The sequence below is a fragment of the Psammomys obesus genome, unplaced genomic scaffold (assembly GCF_907164565.1).
Source record: "Psammomys obesus unplaced genomic scaffold, mPsaObe1.curated_primary_1811, whole genome shotgun sequence".
In the NCBI taxonomy this organism is placed as follows: domain Eukaryota; kingdom Metazoa; phylum Chordata; class Mammalia; order Rodentia; family Muridae; genus Psammomys; species Psammomys obesus.
The window spans coordinates 1,843,191-1,858,404 of NW_026592732.1; the positions used below are offsets into that span (position 1 = coordinate 1,843,191).

General features: G+C 49.2%; 1 protein-coding gene across 1 annotated transcript in view; it reads right to left on the reverse strand.

Moving 5' to 3' along the window:
• The window catches only part of Sympk (symplekin scaffold protein), a 29,635-nt gene extending 14,971 nt beyond the window's left edge, over nucleotides 1-14,664 (reverse strand). Inside the window, exons 1-9 of the mRNA XM_055615495.1 lie at nucleotides 14,570-14,664; nucleotides 10,023-10,146; nucleotides 9,810-9,875; nucleotides 8,310-8,363; nucleotides 8,154-8,227; nucleotides 5,304-5,430; nucleotides 3,711-3,960; nucleotides 2,947-3,117; nucleotides 1,336-1,575 (exon numbers count right to left, since the gene is read on the reverse strand). Of these exons, the coding sequence (XP_055471470.1) occupies nucleotides 1,336-1,575; nucleotides 2,947-3,117; nucleotides 3,711-3,960; nucleotides 5,304-5,430; nucleotides 8,154-8,227; nucleotides 8,310-8,363; nucleotides 9,810-9,875; nucleotides 10,023-10,127 (1,087 nt within the window). The 5' untranslated portion in view covers nucleotides 10,128-10,146; nucleotides 14,570-14,664. The remainder of the gene's footprint in view (nucleotides 1-1,335; nucleotides 1,576-2,946; nucleotides 3,118-3,710; nucleotides 3,961-5,303; nucleotides 5,431-8,153; nucleotides 8,228-8,309; nucleotides 8,364-9,809; nucleotides 9,876-10,022; nucleotides 10,147-14,569) is intronic.
• Between the last annotated feature and the right edge of the window lie 550 nt (nucleotides 14,665-15,214).

Here is a 15,214-nt window from a genome sequence, read left to right on the forward strand (position 1 = left end):
AGGGCTACACAGAGAAACCCTGCCTAGAAAAAAACCAACCAAACAAAATATTATAGATGGTTGTGAACTGCTATTTGGGTGTTCTTTAAGGCTAAGTTAAATATTGCCCTGCTCCACATCCTTTTAATAGTGGCCAAAAATACTCTGTAATGTGCATGGAAACATTAGCAATTCCGAGGATTCAATGCTCTCTTCTGTCTTCTGAAGACACAAAGTATACATGTGGTAAACATACACGTGTAAACAGAACACTCACACATAAAATAAAATAAACAAAAAGTTAAAATAAATCAATAAAGAGATGCAGGGCCAGTGACCCAGCTCAGTGGGAAAAGGTGCTTCTGCACAAACCTGAAGACCTGAATTCAATCCCTAAAACCCAAATGAGGCGGAAGAAGGGGGCAGACTTCCACAGTGCCTGGCTTCCATAAAAACACCATGGTGCACATGCATTAAAAAACAAAGTACTCATGTGCACACCAAGAAAGTGCTCCACAGAAACCTACAAGAGAACAGAACAGACAGAACATTGCTCTCCTTCACTGAGCAATGGAAAAATCTAGCTAGAGTCACACAGCAGCCCTTGTGACATTAACTCCACTTGAATATTAAAAATAGTTTCATAGCTGGGTGTGTTGGCACACACCTGAATCCCAGCACTTGGGAGAAGCAGGTGGATCTCTGTGAGTCTGAAGGCCAGCTAGGACCCTGTCAAAAACAAAACAAAACAAACTCCCCACCCAAGAATTTCAGAAATGTTCTATAAACAAACACAGATGACATTTTTAAAAAGTGTTGGTACTGAGAAGCTACTATGGCCAACACTACTGTTAAATACCACAGAAGTCATTTCAAAGCTGGGATGATGACGCACACTTGTAATCCCTGAACTGGGAGGCTGAGGAATAAGGCTGTGACTGTGTTTCAACAAAAAGCAAAAATGCTAAAGATTTCAAAATTAGAAAAGAAAAATCCTATTATGTATGTATGTGTGTGTGTATAAACCAAGGGAAACAAGCCTTCTACACATGTATAAAACAGGAATGAAAACATGAAGGATAAGACACATTGTCACTCACTTCATTCCTTTCTATAACATTTAAATTCATTCTAATTGGCCACACACCGGTCATCCCAGCTATCCACAGGTGGAGGCCGCACAACCAAGGTTATCCGCTCCTAGATTAGAAGTACATTTACTAATGTATTATATGCCATAGTTATTTTACTTAGCTATGTTTACCACATCATGCTTTGTAATGTACTGTGTATTAATGCAACTTAACAGATCCACTAGCGACCTCAGACAAGGCCAGACCTCATGTCCCTGCTCACCTAGCTTCATCTTCTTGAGCGTAGAGTCTGCATCGTCCCGGGGCCGCTTTCGGGAGTCCTTGTTGCTAGGCATATTACGGGCAATCTCGGCCTGGGGAGTGCCCAGGTCCACCAGCAGGGTGGTGATCTGGGCCTGGAACTCCAAGGAGGCAGGGTGCTTGAGCACGCTCAGCAAGTGCAGCTTGAGGTTCTTACGCACGCTGCTCACCTGGGACTTGGCCAGTGTTGGGGGCAGGTTGGCTGTGAGGACAGAGGCGGAAGCTTGGTGCTGGGGAAAGATCACTGCAGGGCCTACCAGGCTCAATGCTCTGCCCCAGACATGGGCAGGGCGCTGGCTGACATTTTCTGGAAAGTTCCTAGGCTCAAAAAAATGACTTCCCACTTTCAAGCTGAAACTAAAAACCTAAAACACCTCTACTACATTAGTCCTTTAAGGTGAAAAGCCTAAATGTTCTTTGTCTGCGTAGCAAGCCTCAGGTCAGGCCTCTGATCTGCAGGCCAGTGCTAACCCTGGGGAGACTGTAACTGCCACCTTCTTCACAAGCTGCTGAACTGCTGCCACAGCTCAGGCCAATCCTCTTGCCACTGGCATGAGCAGCCAGAGTTTCAGTCACCTCGGTGAGCAAGCCATGCCTGCTCCCCAGGAAAAGAGGCCTCTAACTCAGCCTTCACAGCATCCACCAGTTCCTCAGCCAGCGCCACTCTCATTCCCCTTTGAGGGAATCACCCTGTCTCCATCCTCTGTTCAAGTGTGCAAGAGACTGGGGCCAATGAGAACACTGCGTTTCCCAGGCCACTGTGATTGGTTCAGCAGCAGGCTCGCAGGCTCTGCTCAGCCAATCATAAACAATGAGCATCAGCCTTTGACTTTTGCTGGAATGATGGGGAAAGAGTCGCTCTCTTTCACTCTGTTGCTAAGTGGATCCTTCAGGAGCCTTGAGCTCTGGGGCCATCTTCACTGCTTCAGGAAACAAAGCCGACCAAGAGCTCAGAGATGAACAATTAGAACCATGCCAAGCATCCACTTATGCCTCAACGCCATACTCTTTGGAGATAGGAAGGCTGGACTTCCAATCCCAGCCAGAAGGAGGGAGGGAGGGAGGGAGGGAGGGAGGGAAAAAGGGAGGGAGGGAGGAAGTAAAGAAGGAAGGGATGGAGATTAGAGGGGCAAGGGAGGAGGAGAGAAGGGGGAAAAGGAGGAGGAGAGGGCAGAGAAGAAGGTTGCTATAGGAAAGTTGCCATGAGAACAAAGATGGAGCAGGATCGGCCAGGGTGAGACTAGAGAGCAGCTAAAAGGGCACATGGCTAGGAGGTGGCCCGACTAGCATAGCTGGGTTAAACTAAATGAACATCTGCCCAGCTTTAGTGTTTTACCTTATTGAGTAAATCTAATAGGTCTCTGGGTCAATTATTTGGGAGTTAGGGTGGGTATCAGAAAGGGCCCCCAGTAATACCACAACCCAACACCAACGCTTTCCATCTATCATGGAGCTCATGGTGAGCTGCAGTGCTGACTGGCATGCAGCGAGGCTTAGAGCTTATGGTTCCTTAAGAACCAACCACCTGGCCAGGGGAGGACATGGGGTGGAGGGTGGGGGACACCCAACCTACCGTGCAGAGTCTCATATGCCTGGATCACCTCGGACATGAACATGGGTCTCTGGCGGGCGATGTTGGCAAGAGAGCCCAGCGCTGTGGTCAGGTTGATGGAGGAGATGGCGGGGTGTACCATGAACTTCAGCAACTGCTCCAGAGCCGCCTTGCCTTCTTCCCATAGGGCATCTAATGAGAGAGAAGAGAGGGTCAGTCAGTGAGGTCCTATTGTCAACCTGACTGGATGCAGACTCGCCACACAACCCAACAGGCCCGAAGCAGCATGGCTCTCAGTCTAGTCCTCCAAAATCAGTACACAACACTTCAGTGTAAACACACTGACTCATATTAGAGGAAGATGTGTACAATACATTCATTTGTATCTACAGACACTGCAATAGCACTGCAAGGTGCTGCATGGCGAGTTTTTGTTTTTAAACACAGGGTCTTACTTTGTAGGCTGGGCTGGCCTCGAACTCATGATCCTCCACCCAAGCGCTAGGATTTTCAGGCATGTAATGCTCAGTGTATTCAGAACTGGGGAAATCTTGGGGTTCTGTGCCAGCCAAGCACTCTATCGATACAGCCCTGGTCTGTAGACTTACTAAACTTGCAAGGTTTCAGGTAAGAGTATCAGAAGTTCAAGTTACCCTCAGCTACACAATGCTAACACAGGATACGGGAAACCCTGTCTGAAACAAGACAAGAGGAAAGGGGTAGGTGGGAAGAAGAGGGTGACTGAGAGAAGGTGGTGAGCCCACACAAGGCACTAGGGCACTCACTGTACTGGATGTAGGGGTGATCACGAGGAATGCGGTCCAGACTGATGTCATGTTCCTGGCGTCGGGGGACCTCCGAGTCAGCCATGCGGGGCGAAAGGGTGACAATGAGGCCCTCCACAAACTTGATGGCATGTGTACGGATGCCGTCATTGTCAGAATCTAAGAGCAGGATGATTTCCCCGGCCATAGAGGACACCATGTCCCAGCAGGCCTCCTGGAGATCACTGATGACACGAGACTTCACCATCCACTGCAGGGAGCAAGAGAAGAGACACAACAAAGACAGCACATCAGCCACCAGCAGGCTCTGGCCCACCTCAGACTCAATGATGAGCATTCACTTGGTTAAGGCACAGTTATGCTCAGCACTGGGTGAGGCGGGGGTGACCAAGACACAACCCAGTGATGCAGATCTCAAGACAGAGGAGTCACCTCAGAAGGTGGGAGCATGACTAGAGGCAGCTCAGAAGTTAGAGCACTGGCTGGCTGCTATCCTATCGCAGAGGACCCAGGTTGCATTCCCATATCCACAGCAGCTCTCAACTGTAACTACAGTCCTAGATCTGATCCCTCTTCTGGCCTCCACAGGCATTCCACAAAAACTGCATAAACATACATGCAGGCACAAAGCTTACATATATTTAAAAAAAAAAAAAAAAAAAGGGCAACAATTAACTGACTGTTTTGATAACCTAACTCACTGTTCCAACCAATGAACTCACTCCTGTGTCATCAACTGGCAGCCAGAGGAAGTCATATGATCCCCCCCTTTCTGAGATTTGTTTACGTATAAGGGTGTTTTATCTTCGTGTATCTGTGCACCACATGTAACAGTACCCAAGGAAGTTGGAAGTGGGCATCAAATGTTCTGAAACTGGCATCACAGGTGGTTCTAAGACAGCATGTGGGTGGCAGGAAGTGAACCTGCGTCCTCCTCCAGAAGAGCAAGTATTTCCAAAAGCTTGGCTATCTCTACAACTCATGATCCTTTTAAAAAAAATTGCTATTATTTTTGAAACATGATCTTCCAAGGTAGCCCAAGGTGGTCTTGAACTCTTTCTGGCTTAGCCTCCCACATGCGGGGGTTACAGGTGAGCGATCCACACCTGGTTGAGATGATCCTTTAGTCTGTGTCCCTCACTGGGCTAGGAGCACTGTGAAGGTTGCACCTACAGTCCTGGTCCTGGCTGTCCCCTACATCACCTGGCAGAGGGCTTGAGAATTCTTGGGGAATGTTTGTTGAATGCATAAATGAGTGGACCTAGAAAACAATATTAGATGCCTTGTTGTCTACGCTCCTGACAGCAAACCTCACTCATAACAAGCTTGTACTCATCAGGACTGGCAATACAGGCTATAACCCAGCTAAGGGACTCCTAGCACAAAGAGAGAGAAATTCAAGGTTTCCCTGGGTACTTCAGATGGCTCAAGACAAGCATAAAACAAGGGCTGGAGTGTGGCTCAGCAGAGCAGTGCCAGCTCTGTGTGTGCCCAGTGCTGAGCATAGCCGGCATCAAAGCAAATCCCACTCTGACGTGGCTCCAACTGTTAGGAAGCCACCCTTCATTTGGAAGGCCCAGCTGCGGCCCTCACCTGCAGGGCCACCTTGTAGAGCTGGGTCATGGTGAGGATGGCTTTCTTCACCACATTCACGTTTTCGTCCCGCAAGAGCATGTTGAGGTTGGCGATCAGTTTCAGCAGCAGCTCAATGTCCCGCTTGCTAGGGAGGGAAGAGAAGGGGCCAGGGGTAAGAGATGGGGACTCAGGGTCCACAAATCAAGAAACTGAGGTGGAGGTGTCGGAATCTTTGTTGCCAGCACATCCAGTAGTGGAGGAGAATGCTGATACCTCCACTGTAGAGCTGCCCTGGGCCCCTATACTATGGCTGGTCCTACAGTCTTCACTCCTTCAACTCTGTAGGGCCCTGCTGGCTGTGTAAGTGACAGCCAACAACTGTCTGAAGTATGTGCAGCATCAGCTTTTTCTCTGAGACAAAGTCTTAATCGCAACTTGGCCTCTAATTAGGAGGCCAAGAGCTGAGGAGCCCTAGACCCTCCTGCCTCCACATCCTGTGTGCTAGCGTGTATATATGCATGCACCACCGTGCACATTTATACAGTGCTGGTGACGGAACCCAAGGCCTTGCATGTGCTAGGTACATGAGCCACATCCCCAGCCCTGTTCCATCTTTATCTTATTTGGAAGAACACCTACTGCAGAGGTGTGAATGGCCACAAAACCCATCAAGTAATCAATGAAAGAACTTAATAAAAACACCTAGTTGTGTTTACTCAAGACTGGAGGCTACCATTGTAAGAACCCTTTGGTTCGAAGATCTGACTTAGGTTCACTTGGGTTGACAGAACCAAAGGCCTCCAATAATGTCTGGTCAAGGAACAAAGAAACTGAGAAAGCTAGCCCTCAAAACTCAGCACATTAATGGGACTTTTCAAAACATAAGTTTCAATCCAAGTCTAAACATTGGTTGCATCATTCAAAAAATATCAAACATTTATATGTGGTGGTGGCACACTCCTTTAGTCCCAGCACTCAGGAGGCAGAGGCAGGCCGATCTCTGAGTTCGAGGCCAGGCTGGTATAAAGAGTGAGTTCCAGGACAGCCAGGGCTACACAGAGAAACCTATCTAAAAAAATAACCAAACCCAAAACAACAACAAAAAATACCAAACATTCAAAAAGACCAAAAAACACAAGCTAAGAGATGGCTCGGTGGTAAAGAAAACTGGCTGCAGGCCTGGGCTAAGTGAGACTCTCTCTCAAACAGACAAGCTCAACTGTGAGGCCAGAAGGCAGGGCAGTACACAGCTTTGCCCCATGCTGTGTCCTTCGGCACACTGGGACACATTTGCTACACACACAATTTTTTGTGAACTCAAGAAAATTTAGCATAGCTGGGTATGGTAGCATATGCTGCAATCCCAACACTGGGGAAGCTGGGACCACGGAGGGAGGGTGTGGGGGAAAACACGACAGCCACAAGTTCAAGGCCATGGTGAGATCATGTCTCTACCAATTTTCCCAGTAAAGAAGAGAGTGTGACAGAGTGGGCATTGGGGTCAGAGATATAGGATAAAATATCCTAGATCTGCCAAGTTCCACCAAGTCAACACAGAGAGACCCCACCTGACCCTCCAAGCCTATTTCTCAATTAAACAGATCAAGAAATCCCCGAAAGCCTCATGCTGAAAGCTGGACAAAGCAGGTCAAGACTCAACAGCTCCTGGCAGGCTCCGAGGGCAACAGAAAGAGCTACTTTATCTCCTCCCCTCACAGAGCCAAGAATGAGTAAAGAAGGGATGAGCTACAGCCCCTTCTGAGACTGTGAGAGGGCAACTGGCCCCATCTAAGGCTGCTATGGGGATCACAGGCAAGAGACTATGAGCCATGATTAGATGCCTTTGCTTACAACAGCCATTGTCACTGCTATTAGATCCAACACTGTTTAAGGCAGACCCAGAACGGGGAGGCTAGAGACAGTGAGGCCCCACTGGGAATCTGAAGTTTTTTGTGGGGAGAATTTTCCAGGCAATTTCAAGCAGTACAGAACACCATAGAGAGCAGTGACAGTAAAGACAGAAGTGTTACTGGGCAAGACCCAAAGGGAATGCTCTGGAAGGGTTTTCTGAAGTATCCTGAGGAAGTGAAGGAATGTCCACCTGGGGTCACAGGTCAAGCAGAAGCAGACTGGCTACGAAGGGAACTGGTGTTTTGTGAGAGCCAGAGGGAGATAAGGTCAGGCAAGTTCGTGGGTTTCCACCTGAGTGCTCAGAGGGCCAGCAAGAGTGTAAGATCAGGCACAATAAGATTCCATGCCTCTCAGCAGATCATCTCGCTATGGGCAAACAGTGAGGGATATGATTCCCCTCTGGCCGACAGATGCTTCAGAACTAAACTATGAGGCCAGGGTGACGGCAAATTTCCTATTCCAGAAACAGGGAGACAGAGACAGGAGGACCAAATATACATGGTTACCTCTGCTACACAGGAGGCTCTACGCTAGCCTGGGCTTCAGCTTAAACCTTGTCTAGAGCAAAACAAAAACTGAAAGTGACTGTACTAATCACCACTGATTGATCATTTTTAAATAGTAAAGAAGTGGAAGGGGGTGAAGTGGGCTAGAGAGATGGTTCAGCAGCTAAGAGTGCATACTGCTGTGAAAGAGACCCTGAGTTCAATTCCCAGTTCCCATGTCACGTCAGTCTGGTGGAGAAAAGCCACAGTGGAGACAGTGGCTGAGAAATAGTAAGCTGCTGCCTGTATTCTGAAAGGAGGACTCCCGTTCTATGAACAAAGCACCCAAGAAGTGTTGGCTGAAGTGCAGTGACTCCGTGACATCTAGGGCTGCAATCCCATTAGCTGTGTGCTGGGGGACCCTGAGGAACACAAGCCAGAACACCCAGACACTCTCAAGGAGCCCCCATACCATGCCTCCTCAATGAAGCCAATGACAAACTTGCGCACTTCAATTGACTTGTCTGCTTGGAAAGCGATGATCTCCTGTAACGTCAGAGGGAAGATGGATCAGGCCACACCAAGGGCATCACCTCCCCTTCATCCTACCCCCAGGCCCATCACTCACATCCAGGAAGTTGTCTAGCAGGGTGGGATCTTTGTTGATGATCAGCTCTTGGACCTAGACAATTGAAGGAAGGAGGAGCAGACATAAAACAAGGCCCCAAAGCCAGACACAGTTGCTTTCACTCATAATCCCCGAACTCCCAAGTACAAGGGCCGTGAGGGGATGGGCACATTCATGTGTACAAACAGAGTGTCTTCCTTGTCTGTTCCTCTTTCAAATATCTCAAACCTGGAAATTTTAGCCAGGCTAGTTAGGCAGCTCCCAGGAGTCACCTGTTTCTACCCCTCGAGCTGAGGTCCTAGGCATGTGTGGCCACACCCAACTTTTCTCTAAGTTTTGAACACAGATCCTTTTGCTTTCACAGTGAGCAGTCATTCCAGCCCCACACTATACTCTTTGAAACAACACCTTCTCCAGACATCCTCCTGCAACCTAAAGCAAGCCCAAGACCTCAACAATACAACTCCAAATATTCCTAGTAAATCACCCTCATAACCACACCACTGTCAGCACCCACGGTACTGCACAGGGGAATACGGCCATGTGCTAAGGGGGGAGAAATAGGGTCCCGACCTAGGCAGTGTGGTCCCACAGTCTTTGTGGTTCTAGGAAGAAGGACCCCTAGGCTTCATGCCTGATAAACACAACCACTGAGCACAACCCCACCCCTACTATGGGATTCTAGGCAGGAGATCTGCCACAGAGCTCATATGGACTCCACCCTGTCTTGTTCTGAAGGGCTCTATTCTTTTCCGCTTCTGCATGATTTGATGCTCTGCCTATGTATGCTTGGTTATGCCTTTCAGCTTCTCTTCCTCCAGCACTTGGTTCTGATGGCCTCTTTTAGAAAACCCTCCGTGACCCCTATCCTGAAGACAGGTCAGGAACTGGTTTTTGGAGACAGGGTTTCTCTGTGTAACCTTGCCTGTCCTAGATTTGCTTTGTAGACCAGGCTGGCCTAAAATTCACAGCCATCTGCCTCCTCTGCCTCCTTGAGTGCTGGGATTAAAGGTGTGCAACAACACTCCCAGGCAGGAGCTCCCTCTTAATTCTGCATGCCAGCCTGTCCACTATAGGTCACTGTCCACCTAACCAGACCATAGTAAGGGGAAAGGCAATAACGAAAGGCACAGGATCTGAGGTGGTCCCCAGAATCCAATGGCTAATTTTGCCAGCTGCTAGCAGAGTGTCCTTAGGCTCAGTCTGTAAACTCTGAGGCCTGCTTTTCTGTGCATAAAGTACAGAGGTGACCCCTCCCACTGTGCCCCAGCCCCAGATCGTGAGAAGCACTGAGTGAGCATGCTGTACAGCAGTGCACTCTGGGGCACTGGTATGTATGAGTGTGCATGTGCACAGGCAGGTATGAATGCATCACAGGCGTGTGGGTCTGTGTACAGACATGTAAAAGTGCAGGCATGCATGAGCAGGTGTCAGCAGGGCTCCCTCAGGGACTCTATCCCCGGCCTTGTCCTGCCCTTCTTCTCCCTTACCCCGCCTCACCTGTTTGAGCACTGTGATCTTTGAGTCATTGGTGATGAGCGCAGCCTGGTTCAGGAGATCGACCACCTGGAAGGATAGAAGAACCAGGTGTTGCGGCCTGCTTTGCCAGCCCGGGCCAATCCCTGGAGCCCTCCTGTTCTCTGCTGTTGGGCAGCATCATTCAAAGGCAGAAGGCAGACTTTCTCACTCCCAGCCTCCCCCAGTGACACTCACCCTCTCAGAAGTGGTCATGCCATCAATGCCTGGTCCTTCTTCTTGTGTGAAGAACTGGGATGCCACACTCCGGCGGGTGACACTGTCCCCGCTGCCACTTGCCATGACTGTTGTCAGGTTTTCCCTGGAAAAAGAAACTAGTAAGCTCCCCTGTCCAGCCCTCCTCTTTCCTCTTGGGTGAATAAGGGGTTTATGTCCATGAGCAGGGGGCACAGTGCTTCATCTCTAGCACTTTTTTTTTTTTTTTTAATACAGAGTGTATGTAGGTTGGGCTGGTCTCTGTATGATCAGGTAGCCAAAGATGGCCATCAACTCCTAGCCCTTCTCTTGGTGCTTCCCAAGAGCTAGAATTACAGGTGTGCACAGCCACAAACTGTTCCAGGCTAACCAGGGTGCACAGTGAGACAGCCCCAACCAAAAAGAAAAAAAAGAAAGAAAGAAAAAAAGAAAGACCATCTACATAACCAGGTGTGGTGGTACATGTCTCTCACTTTTAAGACACAGGTACAAACATTGGGAGTTTAAGGCCAGCCTCAGTTACGCAGTGAGTTCAAAGCCAGCCAGAGCTACATCATACTGTCTCAAAAGAAAAAGAAAAGACTCATTGCAATACAGCATCCCTAAGCCATTCTGTGAAGAGGGAGGGAAAAGAACCTCTACATAATTATCATAAAATCATACTGACAAAAATCATGAAATGACTCAGAGAAGACACCACTGCTACAACATGACTTTTAATAGCATAATCCAACCACATGTTCTTAAGTAGGGAGCCAGGCTGCAAAGACTATCATACACCTACATGCTGGAGGACTCTGAAAGTTGGGGTGTGTGGGGGAGTGCTCGCACAGCATGTGCGAGGCCCTGAGGGGATAAATATGCAAACCAACAGGTGGCACAGCTGCAAGGAATTGCTAGGAGAGCCAGGTAGGTGCTGTAGTCTTAACACTCTGTGAGGTCTGAGGCAGGAGGACTGTGAGTTCTAGGCCAGGTGGGCTGCTAAGAGAGGGGAGAGGGGCTGGAGAGATGGCTCAGTGGTTAAGAGCACTGGCTGCTCTCCCAGAGGACCCAGGTTCTAATTCCCAGCACCTACATGGCAGCTGACACCTGTCTGTGACTTCAGCTCCAGGAGATCTGACATCCTCAAACCAATGCACATAAAATAAAAATAAAATATCTAAAAAAAGCGAGAGGGGGAAGAAAGGAATATGGAAACTCTCCACTGACAGAATGTAGTAAATCTGTGCGCACCAGCAGACTACGGTAATTTCTACAGCTTCCCCTTTTGGGAGGGAGATCCATTATATAAGGAAAACCAAAGTCAGGATGGTCTAATGCCAGCAGTTGGAAGGCTGAGGCAGGAGGATCACATTGAGCTGTACCAGTGAAAGAAGTGACAAGCTTTTATAAAGGTGGAACTGGGGGCTGGAGATTTGCCTTTAGCTGATAAAAGCATTGGTGCTCTCCCAGAGGACCTGGGTTTGTTGGCCCCCAGCACCCACAGAACAGTTCAAAACTCTACACCCAGGGGATATGAAACCCTCTTCTGGCCTCTGAAGGTACTCGACATAAATGCAAACAATAATCTGTACACAGAAAATAAAGATTAATTTTTTAAAAATATGTTAGATTAGTCCTAAATATAAATGGTGCAACTATAAGACAGCATTGGAGATAACCATGGTTTTTTGTTGTTGGTGTTGCTGTTTTGGTTTTGGTTTGGTTTGGTTTAAAACAGGGTTTCTGGCTGTCCTGGAACTCTGTAGACCAGGCTAGCCTTGAACTCAAGAGATTCTGCCTGTCTCTGGAGTGCTGGGATTAAAGGCAGGCGCCACCAACACCCAGTGGAGGTAACTAAGTTTAAATGGAATTAACCTATAAACTGAATAGCAACACCTCCTCCAGACATCACAGGCTAATATATTTTTAAAAAGTTTATTGCCAGGATTTTTTTTTAAGTGAAAGTAACCTGGTGAGTGTCAATGGGTTATAAATCTTATGTAGACTAGGTTGGCCTCAAACTCACAGAGATGCACCTACCTCTGCCTCCCAGTGCTGATTAAAAGCATATGCTACTAGCCAAGCTGTTCTATCTTTTTAAAGAACCGTGACATCTTGAGCAAGATGTGAAGGCTGCCTGTCACTCCACATCTTGCATAGAGTCAGTGCCATACCCACAGGCCTGCCCTATACCTCCCTCTGGTCGCCATGCTGTCAGTTGACCCCACCCAGCACAACCCTTTCTCAAAGTCTGTTTCTTTTGCCCCCAGAGATCTAGTCTGTTCCTCCATACTGAGGCCCCTACTCCAAATTTTATACACTCACAGCACATTCAATGTGTTCATTTCATCCAATGCTACTGACAATCACCATTCCCCTGTGTGCGCATTAAGCCAAGGAGTATGGCCACCTGACACGACACACCAGACTGCTCCTGGGGCCAAAATGTAAGGAACTTTCCACTCGACACATCAAGAACCAAAGAAACTTTCCTTCCTCTTTGGCTTAACTCTTTAAGTTTTTTTTTTTTTTTTCAAGTCCATATTTCTACTTCTTTTTGTTTTTAATTAGTAAAATGATGTTCAGCTCCCCACAAGTATCAGCAATTGACCCCAGGACTCCCTTTATATCAAAAATTATTCCTATATTTACAACAGCTTTGCTTGGCGCTGGTAAGATGGCTAAGTGGTGAAGAACTCTGGCTGCTATAAAGTGATCTGGTGCCTTCTTCTGGCATGTAGGTGTACATGCAGAGAGAGCACTCCAACATTAAAAAAAACTACATAATTAAGAATATTTTAAAAACACCAGCATTGTTTGGCCAGATATGATGTCATGCCTTTTTAATCCCAGCCCTCCAGGTAAAGGTAAGAGGATCTCAGTTTGAGACCAACCAAATAAATAAAATAAAATAAAATAAAATAAAATAAAATAAAATAAAATAAAATAAAACAAAACAAAATAAAATAAAGCAGCACTGTTGGGGCTGTTGTTTAAAATACAAAGCCCCAGGCTCTATCCTCAGCACCACATAAACCCAGAGGTGTAAAATTCAAGGCCATCCCCCATATTTGGTGAGTTGGGAGGCCAGCATGGGACTCAGAGACCTCCCCCAAAACAAAAGAGCAGTGTTCATGTGAAACCCATACATATCCTCTAGCACACTTTTAACCTCCGCCCCACCCCCTTCTCTCTCTGGCTGTGCTAGGTATGGAACCCAGGACCCCTGTATGGCAGGCACGGGCTCTAAAACAGAGCAGCATCCCAGTTCTCTTTTTGCTGTTTGACTTTGAGACATCTCAAAGTCTCACTAAGTTGCCCAGGCTGCCAGTAAACTTGCTCTGTACCCCAGACAACACCTAGAATTTTGTGAACCTCCTGTCTCAACTCTTAAGTAGCTGGAACTACAGGTCTGAGCCCCCAAGCCTGGCTTAAGTCACCTTCAGGTGTCTTTAAATACCTAATGCAATATACTATGTAAGCACTGCTACATTGTATTGTCTAGGCACTGATGGAAGAGTTAAACAGTTTACATATGGTCAGTGTGAACTGATTTCCTGAATATTTCCATCTAAGGCTGGCTGAGTCCACAGTGAACTGGATAGAGAGCTGACCTTCAACTTGTACATAGATTATTTTTTGCTTCACTCCTCCCCTCTTAATAATGCTGGAGCTCAGTCTCGTTTTCTCCTTCCTTTCTACAGCTGCAAATCATCTTATTACATAAATATAATTAGTGATTTCCTACTCAAAACGAGTTGGGATGTTTGCAGGCTGGCCATCAGAAACATTACCGCTGTTTCCCCTCCCCCGCTGTGTGCTCAGCAGTGAACTGCCCCTCCCACCAGGAAGGACGACGACTCCCCCGTCACTTTAAAGAGTGGACCTCCAAGTGGTTTTCATTCATTCAACGAACATCACCTGGACAACTCCAGTGCCGGTGCGTGGCGGGCGCTGCGGACGCCGACCGACACATACCCAGTCCGCGATCACACAGAGCTCAGGGTTAGACACATCCTCAGACAGCACACACACAAAACCCTAACAACAAGTTCAACCACGCGTGACGAGGGGGGAGGCCCGGGGACCTGCGAGGGCCTTCAGCGGGCGGATTTCTGGGAAGGAGGGCGGAGAGCGGGGGGCTTTGCAGGGGAAGTGACGGGGGGTGCCGGGCCCCCCAACCCCAGCGATGAAAGGGAGTTAGGCCGGTGGGTAACAGCATGTTTTGAGGGTGGGGGAGTGGGGCGGCGGGAAGGCACATGGCCAGTCTGGGCAAAGCAAAGGGCCGGTCGCAGCTGTGTGCGGAGCGGAGGATGAAGCAGGACGCAGACTGGAGGCCGAGGAGGTCTGCGGGGCGGACATGTGCGGGGCCACGCTGGAACTCTGGCCCCCGGAGACTGGGAAGCCGAGAAGGGTCCTGAGCAGGGGGGAAGGGGCAGGGGCCGCTGCTCCCGGCCCTCGCCGAGGCCCTCCTCACCGCTCGCGCCCGGGCCTCGTCAGCGCCCCTCCTCCCCTCGCCCCAGGCCCTCACGCCGCCACCCGCTCACCGCGGCTCCAGCCTCTGTCCCCCTCGCGCCCCCTCAGCAGCGCCTCTCCACAGACGCTGCCGCCGCCATCTTCCGCCTGCCGCCGTGACACAGCGCAGGCGCTGCACTAGTAGGGCCGCCGGGAAATGGAGTCCCGCACCGCGGCCCGTCCCCGCCCCTACGGCGTGCCGCGTCGGCAGCCGTCCGCCCTCTCCGGGCGTCCACCGGGGCGGCCGCCATTTCCGGCCTTCGAGCGCCATGCCTTCTGGGAAATGTAGTCCGACGTGCTCAGGCGCTGGACAGAGAGAGGGGCGGAGGCTTCTGGGAAATGGAGTCTCGGAGGTCCGGAGTCTCCCATCTCCCTAGACGGCAGGCTAACGTTAAAGTGGAGGGTGCTGTGAGCGGAGTTTTCTGGGTCTTGGAGACGATCTGGTGACTCAGTGGAGTCTAAGCAGAAGTCTTGAGCCCTTCCACCACCGGCCCTGACCCCGTGCGGAGCCTACAGCATTTGCAGTCGTCGAAAGCCTCAGTCTTCCCGTTTGTCCAGTGGGAATGTGGTTTCAAGAATCCCTGCAGGCTGCTTACGGTGTCGTATAGGGACTTGTGGAGTCTTGAGCGCTGTTAGCTGCCTTTCCTTCGTGAAGTACATGCGGGGCTCTGGCGTTT